This window comes from Euleptes europaea, chromosome 9, assembly GCF_029931775.1.
Source record: "Euleptes europaea isolate rEulEur1 chromosome 9, rEulEur1.hap1, whole genome shotgun sequence".
Classification (NCBI taxonomy): Eukaryota; Metazoa; Chordata; class Lepidosauria; order Squamata; family Sphaerodactylidae; genus Euleptes; species Euleptes europaea.
The window spans coordinates 46,773,295-46,794,192 of NC_079320.1; the positions used below are offsets into that span (position 1 = coordinate 46,773,295).

General features: G+C 41.9%; 1 protein-coding gene across 1 annotated transcript; it reads left to right on the plus strand.

Moving 5' to 3' along the window:
• Window positions 1-1,025: 1,025 nt before the first annotated feature.
• Window positions 1,026-19,690, plus strand: GUCY1A1 (guanylate cyclase 1 soluble subunit alpha 1). The gene is made up of 8 exons (XM_056855008.1): window positions 1,026-1,328; window positions 6,892-6,953; window positions 7,736-7,794; window positions 10,918-11,627; window positions 13,653-14,138; window positions 14,733-14,876; window positions 17,600-17,754; window positions 19,306-19,690. The coding sequence occupies exons 1-8, from the start codon at window positions 1,086-1,088 to the stop codon at window positions 19,505-19,507; spliced, it is 2,061 nt and encodes a 686-aa protein (XP_056710986.1). The 5' UTR covers window positions 1,026-1,085; the 3' UTR covers window positions 19,508-19,690.
• Window positions 19,691-20,898: the final 1,208 nt, after the last annotated feature.

Genomic DNA, 20,898 nt, shown 5'->3' on the forward strand with positions numbered 1-20,898 from the left:
TTAAGAATGGTGATTTGTAGCAGTGTACTCTGATCTGGAGAACCGGGTTTGATTCCCCCATTCCTCCACATGAGCGGCAGACGCTAATCTGGTGAGATGGATTTGTTTCCCCACTCCTACACATGAAGCTAGTTGGGTGACCTTGGGCTAGTCACACTCATTCAGCCCCACCTACCTCACAGGGTGTCTGTTGTGGGGAGGGGAAGGGAAGGTGATGGTAAGCCGGTTTGAGTCTCCCTTAAGTGGTAGAGAAAGTCGGCATATAAAAACCAACTCTTCTTCTTCTACCCCCCCCCCCGGTTGGCAGAAAAATCTGAAAACTTAAAAAAATACATTGAGAGGTTTAAGTGTCCCCCCCCCCCAAAAAAAAAGAAAAGAGCATTCTTTGGGCAAGTGCAGAGATTGCACCCTACCTCCTGCACCATTCATTGGAGTCAGTTAGCTGCTCTGAGCCCGGCGGTGGCTACAGTGGAGCAAGTGCCGAGAATTGTACCCTACCGCCTGCACTGTTCACTGGAGCCAGGAGCTGCTCCGGGCCCAGCAACAGTGACCATGAAAGCTTGGAGCTGCTCCAGGCCCAGCAGCTGTAATATTTTATCGAGTATTGTTCTTCAGTCTTTCTCAGCCTGAGGTATAAAACTGATGCAGGTGTGCTTTTTGTGAGTTATCTTGTGCAGATTAGCCAATCAAAGTGTTAGCATCTATAGAACTTCAAAAGATGGCATTTTTTTCCTGGCAGCATTACTCTGTATATCTGAAACAGCCTGTCTAATCCTTGATCAGCTGTGAAGTTATGCATGCTTTGGAGGATCAGAGTCTAGCATATTAAGAAAGCTTACCTTTTCTGAAATTTAATAAACCTAAAGTTTAATCAAATTAAACAAGTATGCAGTACAGTGATATCTGTTTTCTTTCCTTTCATTTATTTATTTTGCTTCTATTGCAGGGGTATAAACCTACCGTTGTTCCTGAATTTGATTTTACTGCTGCTGCTCTTAGCTTCTGTCTGATTTTTTGTTAGCCGAACAGACATGTTCAACACACAGTAGAGCTCTCACAGCTTCAGTGCAAAGGATTTGTGCAGTATGTTTTGTACTAAACTGAAAGACCTGAAGATCACTGGCGAGTGCCCTTTCTCTTTACTGGCCCAAAGCGGCGTTTCAGATGAACATGAAGAAGACTGTGCAGAAGCTCCAAAAAGCTCCAAGGCTACTTTGCCAATCTGCAGAGAAGATACTCACGGGAACCTCCCGCAAAGGAAAACCAGCAAGAGCAAAGTGTATCTGCACACTTTAGCTGAGAGCATCTGCAAACTTATCTTTCCTGAGGTAAATATGTTTTGATAAAGGTAATTTAGATAATCACTGGGTATTTTTTTTGTAAAAAAAAAAAGCCTTTTAAACAATCATTTAGACTGTAAAACTGTGTCTACTTAATTCTTATTTAGCGCTCCTTGTATCTCCTTTCAGTCTTTTTTTTTAGTCATCTGTTTCCATTTCTGTCTAATTCTGCTGCTCGCAGACATCTGCGTTTATTTCACTACTGTTCCTATGTTCAGGGAAAGGAAACTAATGATGATGAAGGTAGCTAAGTATGATGTTTTTACTTAATTTAATTTGTGTTAACTTTCCAGAATTTACAGACTGGCAACTCAATTTGATAGGAATATCTCCAGTAGTACAGAATACGTACAGCCTCGCCTACCTCACAGGGTGTCTGTTGTGGAGAGGGGAAGGGATGGTGATTGTAAGCCGGTTTGAGTCTCCCTTAAGTGGTAGAGAAAGTCGGCATATAAAAACCAACTCTTCTTCTTCTTCATATACTTGTTGGCATTACATATGTGGGAGTGAAAAGTTGGTATAATTTTGATAAACTGACTTCAAATTTTGCAGATAGGTATGGACTGAAATGATGGAATGAGACGCATACTGTTCCTAAGCCCATTTAGTGGGAACTAGAAGCTCACTGGCCCAGGCTAGCCTGATCTTGTCAGATCTCAGAAGCTAAGCAAGGTCAGCCCTGGTTAGTATTTGGATAGGAGACCACCAAGGAATACCAGGGTTGCTGTGCAGAGGAAGGCACTGGCAAACCACCTCTGTTAGTGTTTTTCCATGAAAACCCCCAAAAGGGGTAGCCATAAGTCGGCTGCAACTTGAAGGCACTTTACACACACACAGAAGCTCACTGTGTGACTTGGGCCGGTCACAGGGTTTCAGTGGGCTATTGTGAATTGGGAAGTGAACTATCATGTGTGCCGCCCTAGGCCCTTTGAGAACTGCCAGGTTAAAAAAAAAATCACAAGAGGATTTTTGCTAATTGCTATTTATATGGTTTTAAGGGAGATGTAGGGTTGCCAGTTATCCCACTGTGATGGGAGACTTTCCACTAGCAACCCTTGCTGCCCAAAGGCAGGAGAAAAATAAATTTAAAAAACGCCATCAGCATGATAGCATTGTGTCACTCCTGGGGAAAACCCAGAAGAGACATCATGCTGCTTTAGGAATCACCATAGAGTTTCCGGTGATTCTTAGAGCAGTGTGAAATAACTTCAAGGTTTTTCCCTAGAAGTGATATAACGCCATTGCACCAATGGCACCCTCCCAGACTCCCACTGCGAACTCTAGGAAGAGGGGCTGTGGGAGTTGTGCATCGATTCTGCACTGCTGGCAGTCCAACCAGATATAAAAGTGGGTGGGATGGGGGCAGGGATGCAGCAGGCAGCGCGGCCCTCCCCTCCCCCATCCCGGTCCCCAACAAATGCCCAGGCCCAGCAGGGAGAAAGGAGAAACGCTAAAAGGGGAAGAAGCTTCCAAGGAGCAGTTTGGAGATGACTTATCAAATGGCACACTTGTCAGAGGAAGCTGAAGAAAAGCCTGGCTTGAGAGGAGGTGTGGAAAGCGACTTTGGAGGACAGATGCCCCTTGGAGAATGGCTCAAACGCAACACTGCTCCTGATGTGAGGCGGAGCTGGTAGAGGCTGGCTCCAAACCTAAGAAAGGCATAAACAGGGCTAGATATGAAGAGACAGTGCCTATTAACAGTAAAGAGAAAAAGATCAAATAAAGACTCACTGGAACTGACAATGAGGGTGGGGGAAAAAAGAGGAATGAAACAGACTGTGGGTACCCCTTGCCCCCCGCAGCTCTGCTAAGGACAGGTGTGACAGTAGTCTTCATTTCTTACTCCTTAGCTCTGGATTCCTGTTCTTGATAAAACATCTTTTCTTACCTTCTCCCTGTTGTAGTTGTAGGGAAGACATCCATAACTTTAAAACATTTTACAAGACCATATGGGTAAATTTGGAAAGCATTTTTCTGATTAATTTTTCTTAATTTCAAAATTTCTATGTTTCACTTCTCCCAAAAGGGGATCCAGGACAGCTTACAAATAACCAACAATACAAAATATTAAAATAGGGTGTCAAAATTTATTAAAATGTACCAATATAAAACTGAAGAGTAGTTTAAAATCAACCCAGGAACCTCACAAAAGTCAGATTACTGTGGGATGAGTAACAAGAAAATGAAGAAAGCGGAAGGGTTGGAAAGCACAGTGCAGTCAATTGATACGTGTCAGTAGATATCCATAATATCTCAGTCAGTGAGTGCTGCTGTCTGGGACCCTTTAGCTTAGCACTGAACATGAGGCCTTCAATATGCGGATAATGTATTTGTTTAATTAAAATATTTGACTGACTTTAGTATCACTTAGGGTTGCCAATTCTGGATTGGGAAATTCCTGGAGATTTGGGAGCAGGGCCTGGTAAGAATGGGGTTTGGGAAAAAGAGGGACCTCTGCTGGGTATAATGCCATAGAAGTCACCCACCAAAGCAGCCATTTTGCCCAGGAGAACTGATCTCTATATTCCGGAGATCAGTTGTAATTCCAGGAGATCTCCTGGCCCCACCTGGACACTAACAACCCTAGTATATCTTCTTGTTTGTGTTAAAGCAGAATTTTATGCAGTTTATGTGATATGAAAGACCTCTGCCTGAGACCCTGGAGGGCTGCTGCCAGTCTGAGTAGACAGTACTGACTTTGATGGACCAAGGGTCTGATTCAGCAGAAGGCAGCTTCATGTGTTCATGTGTATATAAAGCCCTGTGTAGAAGCATATATAGATATGCTGGGGGTATGGGTATGCTTCTGTGGAGCCTGCTTGTAGTTTAATGAAAGTCCTGTGTTACCTTGGTTTGCCAACTCGCTTGGGAAATTCTTGGAGATTTGGCTGTGGTGCCTGGGGAGGGATTTCCTCCTAGACTCTAGTATCCTATAGCATCCACCATCCAAAGCTGCCATTTCCTCCAGATCAGTTGTAATTCTGGGAGAACTCCAGGCTCCTCCTGGAAGTTGGTAATCCTATGTTTCATCAGTTGAACAGTTGTCTCAATGATACTAGCAAAGACATAGATGGTTTGCATGAGTACTGATTGTTTTGTTCATGAAAAATTGGCCCCATCTCCTTAAATGGTCTTGGATTTGTTTCCAACCTGATTAACCATTGCCTGCTTGGCAGTTTATCACCCATTTTATGTTACCCATTTTCCACATGGAAAACTCCAAATCTGAGAGGGTCACTATCATGTCCCAGATCAGCACATGTTGCTTCCATTGACGTCAGTAAGAGGTTATGTGGAAGGATCAAGGGAGAGTATAGTGTGGCCCAAAATAGCATTTGATGAGATCCTAGATACCAGTAAATGCATGCGGATTTTTGTTTGCTTGTTTATTCATTTTTAAAGGGGTTGTAGAGTTGAAAGAGGAGCTGGAAAGCCCTGTGCATATGGTTTCTATTTAGATACAAATATTAATTAAATATTGCTTTAATAATGAAGAACATTTGTTCGGTTGTTCTTTTTATTTTGAATGTAAAACACAACCTTTGTGAAGAAGGCATTTTTCTTGAGGCAGCATAATCTTCCTTCCTTTCATGAAACAGCTGCCCACAAATTTTCGTGTGACTTACGGTAAAACTAACCAAATGTCCAAACTTAGTATTAAAAAGATCACTGAAATCAGTTATTTCCAGAATGTCTATTCCACTAAAATATTGAATAGGATATTTAGAGTTTGGCATCTTGATGCAGGCTCATCATGAGAAAATTGGCCAAGTTTCATTGAGTGTAAACTTAAAGGAAGTTGAAATGATCATTGCGGAGATAATGGGAGTAACATGCCAAACAGCCCTAGTAATATGAAGCTTCCTATCAATGGCTCTCAATTCCTTCAGTTCCCTCCATTTTAAACAGGCAATGCAGAACACATTGGAGCTAATGAGATGGGGGGCGGGGACAGATATGCTGTTCCCCTGCCCCACCTCACACCATCTGGCTGGCCAAAATGGGGGGGAGGCCACAGGAAGCAGCAAGATAACTGCCTGGCAGAAAGGATGGCAGGCACAATTGCCCACATCCTCTTGCTCTGCCCCTTCTTCCACCCAGACACAATAGCTTAAGACTTGGATTTCCTCACATAACCAAAATTCACAAAATGAAAATGGCACATTTATACCTTGGATAAGGAAGTCTAGGCCATGTAGTGATTTTATCAAAGCTATTGCAATTTTATATGCAAGGTATCCACCCTTTGGGTTTCCTTGTGCTCTCTTCCTGTGGTTTCTATGGATATATTGGCTTCCTTCCTCTAAATGAATAGGAGAGTGCTTAGAAGCTTTCTATCCCTGTCGGAGCTCTCATGCCAATTATTAATTGCTGGGTCTGAATAATTGAATGGCGATACAAGTACAGGGCATATTCATTTTCACACACTGACATGTGAATAAGACCCAATTCAAACTTGATAGAACAGTTGGTGATGTTGCTGACTTGCAGCCACATTAGAAGAGTGGATCACGTAGTAAAAAGCTACTGCTGGCCTACGGTCATCAGTGGTGTTGCTGGGTAAGGACATAAAACAAGTATTTGGACTTTGCTTAAAATTTTTATTTACACTTGAACACATGAAGCTGCCTTATACTGAATCAGACCCTTGGTCCATCAAAGTCAGTATTGTCTACTCCGACCGGCAGTGGCTCTCCAGGGTCTCAGGCAGAGGTCTTTCACATCACCTACTTGCCTAGTCCCTTACTTAAAGAATAGTTGGTGAAAGATTTTATAGAAAGTGTAGGAAATATTCAGAAAAGTTTTGGGGTTGCCAAATGGCTGCTGGTTTTTAGCGGGAGATGGGGGGCGGGGACATGTTAGGGTGCCATTGCATTAACAGCATAACATTATTTCCAGGGCGGACATAACATTCTAGCATTCACCCGAGGCTTGCCCCAGAAATTATGTCATGCCATTGATGTGACAGCAGCTTTTGGCTTAATTTTGTCCTCGCTGACCCTACTGAGCAGTAGCAGGGGTCAGGGGCTGCCACTGGGATGTCTCCCACTATAGTGGGAGACCTGGTAGCCATGAGTAGGTTTCTCATTACTCTCTGCCAAAGTGTCCACTTGGGAAAAGGAATAGTTTGTGAGTTCAAACAGTCAGAAACTATTATAACATCCTCAGCAGTACTGATCAGCTATTTGGAAAAGATTTAAAAGCTGGTACCTTACCTCCACCTAGCCATGTAGTAGCACTTAGCTTTAGGAATCCTTACTGTCTCCTGAAGCATAGCATTTGTCCCAGGCATGTGTTTCTTTGGATCGGGGCCTGTGCATTTTACATACTTCTTTGTACTAATATGTGGTATGGATTTAATGTATAGAAACATTTACCACAGGACAGGATTAGAGACTAGATGTTGTTTTGATCTTTTCCATCCATTGGTAATATTGTTTAAAAGTAAACTTTTTCAAATGTTCAAAGACCAACTTAAGTCTTTTTTGAGTGCTAATATGTCTGTTCCAGTTCTTGGTCATTTTAATTAACATGTCTTTTCTTATTCCAGTATGAAAAGTTATATCTTGCTCTGCAGAGAACACTATCAAAATATAAAATACAAGAAATCAGGTTAGTTAAGTAAACTTATTTTTGCAGTACCAAATAAATACAACATGCATTTAGCTAAGGACTAGGATATAGTATGGCTGATACTGAATTTCTGCTCACCTATTTCATGTCGTTGAACATTTATGACTGAAGTTAACAGTATTTAAGAACCAATTTCCAGGAGGCTGAGAAAGCAATCCTAAGCAGGTCTGCTAAGATTCTGGTGGTGGAAAGTGCTGTCCTGTCACAGTCAGCTTAAGGCAACTCTGTAGACTTTTCAAGGCAAGAGATGTTCAGAGGTGGTTTGCCATTTCCTGCCTCTGCGTAGCAACCCTGGACTTCCTTGTTGGTCTCCCATCCAACCAGGGCTGTCTCTGCTTAGCTTTTGAGACCTGACGAGATCAGGCTAGCCTAGGCCATCCAGTTTAGGACTGCTAAAAATCATAGGTCTATTTGATGGACCTTACTCCCAGGACAGTCTTCTTAGGATTTCAATGCAATTTTATTAGAGAAATTATTTTGTCCTTTAGTCCAGATTCCTCCGTGCAGTAAAAAAAGACTGGAGTGACTAACACCTTAAAGGCTAACAAATTTAGCGTTTTGACAGCATTCCAAAACTGACTGATAAGAACAAAGGCTGTAATTTCTGAGTTAAAAAAGATCTAATATTCTTTCAGACCAATAGCATTGCAAATTTGATAGGTTCTTTCTTTGGTTAGTAATTATTTCTATTTAAGTATCCCTTTATTTAGTTTAAGTACTGACTTGGTCATTTTAAAAGTTTTGTTTTGCATTGTTTGTAGGAAGTCTGGGGAAGGAGAAGATTTTGAAAAGCTGATCACTGTTCATGCACATGCAGCAGGTAATGTTATATCTATGGACATCAACTACTACAGCTTTTTATTCTTCTTAAGCACTGAAAATGGGTTCAGTTCTCTACAGCAAACTGAAAGGATGTGGTCCTTGTCCAAAAGGAAGGGATGCAGCTAAGTAAGGACAACAGTATTGATTGCCCATGTTTCAGTCATTCACAGTTTGGAGAACACAGTAGGAGATAAGTTATCTTCACTGTTAGCTGTACAGTCCTCATATATTGGATGATTTAAACTTGTTTTGTCTAGTATGAGAAGTTGGAAGTACAAGCAGATGTTTTCCAGTGCAATAAATGGAAAATGGTTGCTTAGTTTTTTTTATAGGAGCTAAAAACCTTTGGGAAAGCAGATGCTTGCATTGCAGCAAAAATTGTATCCCTCCACCATTCAAACTGTAATATTTGGTTGCTGAGAAAATGGGATCTTTTGCACTTTATAGCAATAGTGAGTGTTATGCTTCTATTATAAGCAAGCACATCTATTATGATAGTGACTGGTGCGTGGGATGCTGCTTGTACTCAACCACTGCCAACTCCATCTATGTTTCTTTTTCATTCCTTTAAATGCATTCTTTGGAATCTGCTTCCCGCTGTGCCAGCTTGGAAATCTTTGCAGTCTCTTTCGGGCAAAACAGCAGGAATGTTTTGTAGTCAAGAAGTAGAAGGTGGAGGATTGCTTAACTCCTCCCCCTGCCCACCACTTTTCCCTTTCATGCCATGGCGGTAGGTTGCAGGGGATAACTGGCTGGCAGAAGAGAGGTTAAGCAGTTCCTTGCATGCTGCTTCTCTACAGATTATGCATGTGTTTTTTTTACAGGAGAGAAATAGTAACCGTACCTTACCTTGACTCTTGCAGTGCCATCTTAAACAGAGTTACACCTTTTGGGCAGTGCAATCCTAAGGGCTGCCTGCGCTGCTGCAACAGGCCACCGGTGTTACTGTGTGCTGCTAGTCTGCTCCTTGAAGGGTTTGGTTAGTTAGGGGCCACCAGGAAAAAGAGCATGTAGCTGGGTTTCTGCAGCCATGTCAGTGTCCTCAGCAACCGTGCTGTAGCGTCCCAACCAGGTATTTTTTCATGATGGCTGGGCCATGATGGACAGGGCAGGCAGAGCCAAATGGGCTGGCAGGCCCAGGGGCCTACCCCTGCATACATCACAGCCGAGAGGTGGGAGGGGCCATCACCAGGGATGGAGGCTCCATGTCTGTGGCACCCCCCACACCCTTAAAGGGACTGAGCCCTGCTGTCAGTCACTGGGCAGCTGACAGTGAGTTGGCAAGGGCCCTAGCAATCCCCCTCTAAGCAGGCCCTCTGCTCATATGGTGCAAGAGCTGCTGACGCCTCGAAAACGGCATAAGGACACATATGATGCTTGAGGTGTCCTGCCCCCCAGATGTCTAACTGGGACAGCTGCCTCTCTTCTGCCCTTGGAGCTGGTTAACTCTCCAGAAACTGTATTGTCAGAAACCCCTTGTGCTTGCAGGTGGTCTTGGGGCTCCCAATGCACTCTGGCTGCAGAGGGTCCCTGTGCCACAGTGGGTTTCCCCCAACATGTGGGAGTGCTCCAGTGTCTCCCAAGTAGCCCACAGGAGGCCCTTGGCATTCTAGGACCCCACCAGACCTGGAGGTCTAAGGAGCCCCTCCCCATGTTCTGCTGGACCGTTCCTGTCCTTCACACCAGCACTTCCTGATCAGCAGGAAAGTGAGTGAGGCAGGGTGGGAAGTGAAGCTGCTGTCATGCATGTGGAACCCCTCAAATCAGAGGTAAACTGCATTGAAAGAAGCCAGCGCTGCCCAAATGTGAAAACATTGTACTCCACCAATAGTTTTAGTGCCTGGTTCCTTGGGTTGGGGGAGAAAATACAGGCATGGTCTGTATTTGCCCCCAGGGTGATTTTTTTAATGAACATTCAAATGTCCTAGCCACAAACCCCCATGGTAATGCTTGGCTCGGGGGATGGGAGGGAATGACAGTGCAAGCATTATGATTGCATGGAAACTGTAGCTGCCAGTTTTTAGAATTACACCCAGTTTTCAAATAGTATTTTTTTTCTATTTTTCACCAAGTCGAGGAGGGAGGAGGGAGTGGCCAGGCCACTCCTCCCAGAGAAATGGAATGGTTACCCCCCCAGTTGCCCCCATCCAGCGGGGGTTACTGAGAGGGTCATTCTGTAACGATATGTGACGATACGTTGTAGCATTCAGAACTCATAGAACTCCCATGTGAAAGTTCGATGCAGTAGAGTTCTGATGAGAAACCTCAAATTCCTTGGCTGGGCAGATTGGACTTCTTGGTGGTCACTGGGACCTGAACTCTCACAATGGCCCCACTGAAAACACCATGGCTTGGGAGCTTTTATTTTTATGACTTGCGTCCTTCTTTGGCTGCTTTACTGACTTATTGTTCCATTAGCATACCAGAACCCCTTGCAGAATTCATGGAAGTGGGAAGAGACCCTGGCTCCTAGGAGGGTTCCTTTTTGAACTCCTCCTCCGTCAATCATACATCAACTAGGCAACAGCTCAGCCAGGTCACAGGAGCTGAATTGTGGGAAGGGTAAGGGGAATGGCACCCAAGAGCAGTAGAGTGGTGCTAGGGGCCTGTGACAGAGTAACTGAGCCTTACACCAGTGTATCTTCATGGTACGCTGGCATAATGATCATTTGGCTCACTGAGTGCATTTGCCCCCACCCCTTTAGGAATTGCACAGTAAGTCTTTTAAAGTCATTGAAACTCTGCTTAGGATTGATTTCACTGTTTATGTTTACAATGAAAACAATTGATTTTTATTTGGCCCTCTAGAAAGGCCTTTATTGCTATCTATACTAAATGCTTTCCAGATTTTTATTCAGTATAAACAAGCTGCCTGAAGTGTGCAAGTGTGTTGCTCTGCTTTGCAAGGAGGAGAACTGAGAGTGTAGACTGAGCCTTCAGAAACTAGGCTGAAATGATTTTGTTAAACTGGAGATGTTCAGTCTTGGAAAAACATGGGATGGGTGAAAGAAAGAAAAAACTCTGAAATGCAAAGGCATATACTTCTTTTTTTGAGCGGGGGGGGGGGGGATGACAGTATTCTCAGAGGAACACCCCTGATTGAAATGTTTTGTGCTTGCAGGAATCCCAGTAAGCATTATAAAGGAATCTCTTGGTGAAGACCTTTTCAAAATATGTTATGAAGAAGATGAACACATTCTAGGAGTTGTTGGGGGGACCCTCAAAGACTTTCTGAACAGCTTCAGTACTCTTCTCAAGCAGAGTGGCCATTGCCAAGAAGCAGAGAAAAAAAGGAGACTGGAGGAAGTCTCCATACTGTGCTTGGAAAAAGACCCAGATTTCTTACATGTCTACTATTTCTTCCCTAAGAAAACAACTAGTCTCATCCTGTCGGGCATTATTAAAGCAGCAGCTCATATTTTATATGAAACAGAAGTGGAAGTGATGCTGATGCCCCCCTGCTTCTGCAAAGACAGCACTGAGTTCATTAATCAACCATATTTGTTGTATTCGGTACAAGTCAAAAGTGCAAAACCGTCCTTATCTCCTTGTAAACCTCAATCGTCTCTTGTGATTCCTGCTTCCATGTTCTGCAAGACTTTCCCATTTCACTGCATGTTTGACAAGGACATGGCTATTCTGCAAGTTGGCAACGGTATAAGAAGACTGTTAAACAGGAGAGAATTTCAAGCAAAGCCAAACTTTGAGGAGTGCTTTGAAATCCTGACTCCAAAAATAAACTGCACATTTAGTGGTATCATGACAATGCTGAACATGCAGTTTACTATAAGAGTAAGAAGAGGGGACAACATTCTTAAAAACTCAACTGGAGTAAGAAATAATTCATTGCCTTTATGTTCTCTCTTCCTCCCCCTCTAAGTTGGGTACACATGTATGAGAGCCACTTTGGATATTTGTAGATGCTCCAACAAGTAGACACAACAGTGCCTCTTGCTCCCTTGTGTGTGTGTGTGTGTGTGTGTGTTGCTTTAATATCTGAGTGGGGGATGGGAGAGATGTGCAAGCTGTATGCACATTGGAAGTTTGTTCTGTCTTCCCTGTGTAAGGTCCTCTTCAGGTATTGCAGTAGAACTGTAAAAGGCAGAAGCATGAAGTGCTTGTGCATTCATTTTTTATCCTTTGAATAACATCTGGAGACCTAGCCTAATCAAAGATCATAGTAACGCTGTTTTGGGACTGTGTAACCTTGGATAACAATATTTGTACATTGAGAAATAGCATCTTATGAAAATGTCTAGGGTACAACTTTTCCTTCACTGTGAATGTGAGGGAGATTTTTTTACCCCATGGATGAACATTTAAACATGCACATACAGATACCTCAAGTGCAAATAGATAAGACAGACTCTTATTATATTGTTTTTACTGTAGCTTCCAGCACAGTACAGATCTGTCAGGTCTTCTGTTCTAAAGATCCTATTTTCTTTTGCAGTTCTTCTTGTATTTAATTATCACAATAGTCCTTGCAGCTAAGTGATGAGCATAGATAAAAGGATTTGGCTATATTATTGCTTCTGCTTCAGCTGTTACTCATCTAAGAGCCCAATCTATATTAGGTATTCTGAATTCACTCTATTCCACATTCCTGCTGATAACACACTCACATTTTTAATAGAGATACAAGCTTTAGCTGAAAAAGGATTGTGGGATTGTGCTTGTTAATGCAGTCTGGTTGAATATTGGTCAAAGGAAATATACAAACTACATGTTATGAAGGAGGAAAACCCACACTTCTCAGTTTGCCTTTCAGCTGTAACGCAGGAGCAAAGGAGATATACAAGAGACAATTGTTGGGCGTTTTTAACCTTCTCCATGTCTATTCTTCCCTGCAAATGCCCTTATCCCCTGGTCATATTTATTGTTACTGCCTTCTTCAAGCTGGGCATAGTCACACTATGTGTCTGTTTGTTTGATTAATTTTTAACCTACCCTTCCTGACCAAAGTCAGGCTCAGGGCAGCTAACAATGGTAAAATATATGCAATTAAAATAAACATATTGTTTAAATATATAGATTAAAACATGTAAAATCATCATAACATTGAATTTCAGATGCCCCCCCCATAACAACAACAGCAACAACAATAATAATCACGTGGAGGAATAATCAAGGGAGTGTAAAGAAAAAGAAGGGAAGGGGGAAGGGGAAAAACAAGGGGAAGGAAAGTGGAACCATCGCAGTCCTCAGCCATAGGCTGTTGAAGCCATACTTTCTTCTTGGTTCATTGGTTCTTCATTTTCCCACTACACATTTCATGCCCCGCGAGATGCCTGCTTTCCAGCCTCAAGGAATGCCCCTCAAGAGGGGAAAAATCATAGAGTTGGAAGGGACCACCAGGGTCATCTAGTCCAACCCCCTGTACAATGCAGGAAATTCCAAATTACCTCCCCCCCAACACCCCCAGTGACCCCCTACTCCATGCCCAGAAGATTGCCAAGATGCCCTCCCTCTCATGATCTAATATACATTGAAACCTGCCCTTACTCTCACAGAAACTGGCTGCAAACATTCTAACACCTTCAAATGTCTTCTGTTCGCCCCTTCTCATGCCACTTTGGCATGCAAAACATATCTTCTTATCTAATGGGTGTTCCTGCCATTTTACGTTTCCTGATGGGGGAGGGGAACCTTTAGGGCGCTTCAGACTAGTGGGTCAGCCTAGCTTTTCAGCATCAGGGGGAGTGCTAATGATGTTATAGCCATTGGAACTCCTGCTCCCAAACAGCTTGGCTGGGGAAGACTTGTTCCAAGTGAAAAATAAGTTGCCAGTTGCCCATTGTACATTTTCATTCCTCAAGAATCTCACATCACCACATATTTCTCTCATTGTTTCAGGTTATGGACCTCAAAGGGCAAATGATGTACATATTTGAGTCCAGTGCTATCTTGTTCTTGGGATCCCCCTGTGTTGACAGACTAGAAGATTTTACAGGACGTGGCTTGTATCTTTCAGATATTCCAATTCACAATGCATTAAGGGATGTTGTTTTAATAGGAGAGCAAGCCAGAGCTCAAGATGGACTGAAGAAAAGACTGGGGAAGCTCAAAGCTACCCTCGAACAGGCACACCAAGCCCTTGAAGAAGAGAAAAAGAAGACAGTAGATCTTTTGTGTTCTATTTTTCCCGAAGAGGTTGCGCAACAGCTGTGGCAGGGACAAGTTGTGCAAGCCAAGAAATTTAATAATGTCACAATGCTTTTCTCTGACATCGTAGGGTTCACTGCAATCTGTTCCCAGTGCTCACCTATGCAGGTTATCACCATGCTTAACGAACTCTACACTCGCTTTGATTACCAGTGTGGAGAGCTGGATGTCTACAAGGTAAAGAGTTCATTGCACTGATAAATTGGTCTTCTGGAAAGAGAGAGCGAGTCTGTACAGGAACGAATGGGACCTGAAAAGCTATTTTGACACAGGCTTTAAGGGGATTGAGTATGATCAGAGAGAGAATGAAGCCCAAGTCGCCTGCAAAGTGAGAGTTGCATATGCAGCCATGGGGAGATGTAATGTAACCTAGAAGATGACAATGTAACTCTGAAATAAGTAATTCAATAAATTACATATCTAGGATTGCAGTCCTTAGCATTTATAGTATGAAGCAGATCTATTGATTTCAGTGATACTATATAGAAGTAAGTGGCTTGGGAATTGCTACTAGAACTTCAGAGGTAGTGAATGAAAAGTAAACATTCTGATGTAATAGAACTTTCACCATCCTGGACAACTCAAAATAGTTAGCTTCAGCAGGTGGCAAATGCCATTACATTCCAGGTCCCATTTGCCTTGAGTAACAGTCAGAGGTTGAGGTGGCTGAGTGTTGGAGATTGGGGTGGGGGGAGCTACTGAAAACATTTTAAATCATACTCTTTTTCATCATATTTTCTCCTGTATTATAAAATGAATCTTCATGTGCAGGTAGAAACCATTGGGGATGCTTATTGTGTTGCGGGCGGCTTACACAAAGAAAGTGACACCCATGCTGTTCAGATTGCATTAATGGCATTGAAGATGATGGAGCTGTCGGATGAAGTGATGTCTCCACATGGAGAACCCATCAAGGTGAGGATAACAATGTTTGCAGTATTGATTTGAAGGGGGGAAATGTCCTTAGTTCTGTTGTTTAGTGAAATCTGTATGCCTTTTGTTTAATTGTTGGATGGCCCTCGTTCGTCACCCTGCCCTCACTCCCAAGTTCTGTTTTTCTCCTACCAATATTAATCTGAGCGTGTATACTATCATCCATTTGGACTGAGTTGTCCTGAATCAGAGGCTTCCCAGTTCAAGATGGCTTTTCCCCTGGGATTAGTTTAAAAGTTGCTCTGCCACCTTTTGATATTAAGCACAAGCACCGTGATTCTCTTTTGGTTCAAGTGTAGCCAATCTCTTTTGCTTCAGAAGGTTCCCCAGTCTAAGAAATCTAAACCCGGATTTGTCACTCAGGAGTTCCTGGCCCACAGCTGCTCACCCATCTGCCTTACTCAGGGGGGAGGTCGACGTTGCAAAGCCCATCTGTTTTATTCCTTTACCTCACAGTGGCAGTGACTGATGGAGCAACAGGGGCCTAGGCCAAGCATAACTGGGCCAGGACTTTTTGCTGTCTTCCCTGGGCCAGGCACAAGTCTATTGGATGGGGGCCTCAAAGTTTGCCTAGGGCACCAAAAGCCTGTGTGTTAGCCCTGTATATTGGTTTGTGTCTCAATGAAAAATGCCAGAAATTTCCTGAGCTCCACCAGAGCAACTATTTTCTGATCCCAGGTGATGCCTTTGTTTATGCCAATATCTCAGGAGATATATCAGGAAATATGAATTGTGTTTGTAACTTCTCTAGGTGTCTGTTTTTGTGGGTATGATATAAATGACTAGTATTTTTGAGAGAAAACAGGCAACATGTTGCTAAGTATTTTGTTGAATATAGGAGAATAAATTGCAGTGCATTTATTATTTAAATATAATTATGAAATGGAATATAAAACAGATTTGCAATTTGTAGTTAGTATTTGGCTTTTGGGCAAAGCAAACGATTGAATTTCTGAATGTGTTGTAACTTGAAAGGGAAGCATATAAATATAAGTATTTTTTTCCTTTCAAGTAGTCCTTTTATTGTCACTTTTGAGTACCTAATAGAAACATACTGAAATAAATACGTCTTGATTTTATTCCTTTTTTCTCTTTGAAATTTATAGAAAGGATGCTTTGGTCCTTGTTTTTATTCTAACTTTGAATGTTGAATTAATGCCAGATTTCAGTCATCTGTTGATCCTACTGTGTAGGTGGTAGTTGTTTTAGATCTCATGCAGATCTGCTGAAAAGTGTTCAGTGCATAAATTTAACACTTTTGAAAACTGGAATTACAAAAAGAGGTCATCTGCTGTGTGTCCTTATAACTCATTTGGAAAATTGTATTCTTGTGAACTAGCTCATCCCAAAGAGGAGATAAAATCATAGCTGTTAAGTACTAACAAGATATTTTCTGTATTGTTCCACTGTAGTGTTTCTTGCAAATGAAGCACATTATGTCTTTGTATCCTTCCTTGCTTACTTTTTGGCTGCTGCTGTTGTTTATAGTATAGTTTATTCAGCTGAACCACTTAGAATCATGGAGGTGTGAAATGGGTAAATAACTGCAATCCTGAGAACACTTTCCTGGGAGTAAACCCCATTTAATAGACTTGAGTAGGATTCTGAGGAGACCCCGTAAATGTATAACTTCTAAATAAATAAATAAATTGTTCAAGAGTAGGACAACTAAGCCAAGGCCTCCTATATGTTCTAAGCGACAGTTATCTGACCCTGTCAGACACAGAGAGAAGGGGGAAATGCAGATTAAGAGCACAGACAACAGTCATAGCAAGGCACAGCAGACCATTTTCTAAATAAAAGACCAAAAAAGGAAAAATCTAAATGAAATTCAAAAACAAAATGAATAAGTTGTATTCATATGCAAGTGCCGTATTATTCCTAGCAGCGGTGTGGCATAGACAAGGGCTCGTTTTGCTACCTTGAGTCTAAGCATCCCTCCCCCATATTGCCACAGCATCAGTATATGAGCTGCTTTGCAGATGCTTTAAATTGTGTCAAGTGGAGCTGCCCCCATCTACTCACAGGGACACAATAAGATGCAAATTAAAGACTCTGGTACTATGTAGCTCTCCTAACTATAAAGAAACCAACCTCTCCCATCTATTACTGACCTGCGGATTTCACTTACGAGAGCAATCCACAAACCACTGCCGGTATGCAAGTTCCATTTCTTCAAGAGTTCTGAGAATGCTTAGTATAAATTAATGGACTCAGGGTATGGTCTGAAGTCACATAATTCAGCAGATTTGTTGCAGGTCTGGGCCTTGGATGGGGGGATATTCTGTGAACTCCCATTTATTTATTCATTTAGTACATTTTACCCCCCCCCCATCATTCCTCCAGGGGTCTCAGGGTGGCATATATAGTTGTCTCTCCTCTTTCATGGTATCCTCACAGCCTGGTGAGGTAGATTATGGGGAGAGAGAGAGAGAGAGAGAGAATGGCCCAAAGTCACCCAGTTAGTCTTATGGTGACTGGGGATCCGACCCTGGGTTTCCCAGGTCCTAGTCCAGCATTCTAACAACTACACAACATTTGTTTCTTTCTACTTGCTGTCCTTTACTTACACAAGTTCTTCTACTTGCACATGATCATAATTTATAACAATTAAAGAGAAACTAATAAAACTGTTAGTCTTTGAAACGTTGTTTTTTAATCTCACAATACAACAATTTTTGTATGTTTTGCTTTGTTTCTAAAAGATGCGGATAGGCCTGCATTCTGGATCTGTCTTTGCTGGTGTTGTTGGTGTTCAAATGCCACGATATTGTCTGTTTGGAAACAACGTAACACTTGCCAACAAGTTTGAGTCCTGCAGCGTGACAAGGAGGATAAACGTGAGCCCAACTACTTACAGGTACAATAATTTACAATGTACAGCACTTAGGCTAGATGGTTTGTTTAACATTTTCACATTTATCTGCATTCATTTTCTTCCCCAAAGCACTCAGTTCTTAAAATATCTGTTTTAGCCTCACTATGGGCGAGGCTAAAATTCCTAACCCTAAATTCATTACGTAGAAATAGTGAAGGAAGAGCCCCTCTCCTTTTAATCCAGAGTGGAAGCCGATCAAATTATTCCTCCCCCGCCCCCAGTACACACACACTCTGGTCTAATAGTGTTTGGTTTGTTTTGCATTGTGATCTTGAAGACAACCTTTCCCAAACCCTCTGAACCTTGCACTGTTCCCTTTATCTTTGCCTAAAATTTACCAGATAGTAATAACCGGAGACGCCCGCGAAGAGTAGAGCTGGTGCTAGCGCCACCATTATAGCCAAGAAAGCAGCAGGGGTCCTGGCACCTTGGAGGCTGCTACAGCTGCCTCCTTGACATAATAACCTTCTCACTAGTCTGACTGCTGCTTCCGCAGCCCAAAAGTTTTTAAAAAAAATAGTTTTATTCACTTTTAGTAGAGGTACAGAAAAGGGGGGAAAAGGGGGGGAGACAGAAAGGGGAAGATTGTACAGTTCGTTTTGCGTCCATGTCCATCAAAACTCGTCTACATTTCTGATCTTACTGTTATTGTCATTATTGGTCTTTTGGAGACACAGGGAGGGGGAGGGCACGGGGAATAGGGGAATAGTACTTGTGTTGTGTTCCTTCAACCCCCGTCTAGTTTTGCACTTGGTTTTGCTTCCTGTAAACTTACACGACTCATTACTAAGTAGTTGTTCTGAAGTGTTGTCTCTCTATTATAGTTGTTTGGTCTGTCTCATAGTAAAGATCACAGTTTTGAGCAACAAAAGGGAAGATGAGGAAGATTAGGTGAGGGTGTGCTGGCTGTTGTAGAACAGCCCTGAAGTGGTTTGGACTCAGATTACAATGGGTTTAGGAATTTCAACCTAAAATAATTTGTTTCTGCACTCCTCAGTTCCAAAAGTTGGCACCATTACTACATAGAAGGAAATATTACTATATTAAATGCAATCTGCTATCATGAACCAAAGTGTTTAAAACTAGGGGCAGCCTCTCTCAGAGAGCCTGGTAACACAGCAACAATCACAAATAGTTCGCATTTATATACCGACTTGGTCAGTATGGAACAACTAAATGCTTTTATAGCTGCCAGCCATCTTTGGTATGCTTGACCTCAATTTCTATTTTCAACTCTTAAAAAATACTGGAAATAAAGGCATCTGTTCTTTATTTTAATCCTCAAGAGATCATCTAGTTCAAAAAATGCTAAGTTTCTGTTGAAGTAATATGGTTTGAGCACTATAGTCATAATTAAGGTGTTATACCAACGTGCTGTGCTTTTGTTCACACATTTAGAACTTTAATGTTCACACATTAATGCAGACAGCAAAGACCTTTTTTATTTCAGATTTTTCCCCTCTAATTTTTTTCTCTGTAATGATTATAATTTACATGTGATTTTATATTTAATGACACTAATTTTTGTTACAGGTTGCTAAAAGATTACCCAGGGTTTGTGTTTACTGCTCGTTCAAGAGAGGAACTTCCTCCCAATTTTCCAAGTGATATTCCTGGGATCTGTTACTTTCTTGATGCCTATCTTCAAGGAACAAATTCAAAGGCCTGGTTTCAAAAGAAGGGTGCTGAAGATGGAAAAACAAATTTCTTGGGGACACCGACAGGAGTAGATTAGATTGTGTATCCTTGCATTTTTCAGGAAAAAAAGATGAGTTAATATTTTGTGTTTTGTATAAACTGAAAATGAAAAAAGAACCATGACAGCACTTTAGCTTGTTAACACATGAAAGCCAGTATTAAATTTTCAGAAAGCACATCACCTATTTTAAATTTTTATTTTTTTGTAAGAACTATATTCACTGAATTACATTTCAATGTCTCTGTTTCAAATGCTTTTTTAAAGCCCCCTTTCCCTATACCAGTTTGCAAATATTGTATAAACTCTATTTTTGTTCTGAGTATTCAAAACATTGAACATACAGTGCACCAAACATATAATGCTTCAGGCATTAATGCAAGCTATAAGTTACACTGTTCTTGGGCAAATCATTTGGTTCTCAGAAGAATAAAAATCAGGCAACAAACGGCTTCTCCTTTCTATCAAAGCGCTATATTGACATGCAAGTTTGATAAGAGCTCCCGTCTTCCCAAAAGGGCAGAGAATATGAGTGAATAGGTCTTTCATACTTCTCCAGCCTTCCTTGCCTTCAGGGACAGCTTCCAGAGGAAGCTTTTAGCATGCCAGACAAGAAGAATCAAGCAACTGACATAAGAGCAACATAACATGTAGCTTGGCTCTTGGTGTAAAAGTACTGAACACCCTGTCCTGTGAGTCAGTTGAATGTCAATTGCTGTTTATGATTTGATAACAAAAAAATATTGTTGGCACATGTTGTCATCATCACATTCTTATTAAAAATAATTGCCGGGCTGCATGTTACACTTGACATGTGAAAGCTCCGTCAGCTCTGTCTATCGAGAGTGGAAGATTGCCCATCAACAGCTATAGAAAGCTGGAGAAATTACCCACATCATGAAGAAAGAGCCATTGGCTTTCTCCCTTTTATCTCCTTAGCTGCTAAGGAGAGGAATAGGAGCAAGCTTGCTGTATTCTGTATTCCACTTTTGAGATTGGGATGTGGGATAAGAGCACCGTGTGCCTACTTGAAACTACATATTCATATAGTTTAGAGCCAGTCTTGGCTTTCCTCAAATTCATTGAAGCAGAATGTGCTTCTCATAAGACCCCAGAAAGCATCAGCTTTGAGTCAGCAGGGAGCAACCATTCAGAAATAGTTGTCTCCATCATAGGAAGAAGTGTTGCTTGGAACCTCAAAATATTTTCTCATTGTCCTCCCATGGTAGCCATTTTGAGGTGGTGTCTACTATACTTCCTCAAAACGCCAAAAGTGCTTGCAAACTCAACAGGTTGTGGGACCACCAGTTTAGAGTCAGTTGACCAAGTTCTGTCCAGGAACTTCTCCCCTCTCTGGGTTCAAGTCAGGGAATATAGTAAAAGCTGTCTGTCTCCCCTGTCTTCTTAAGGTCACAAGTGTTCCTTTGTAG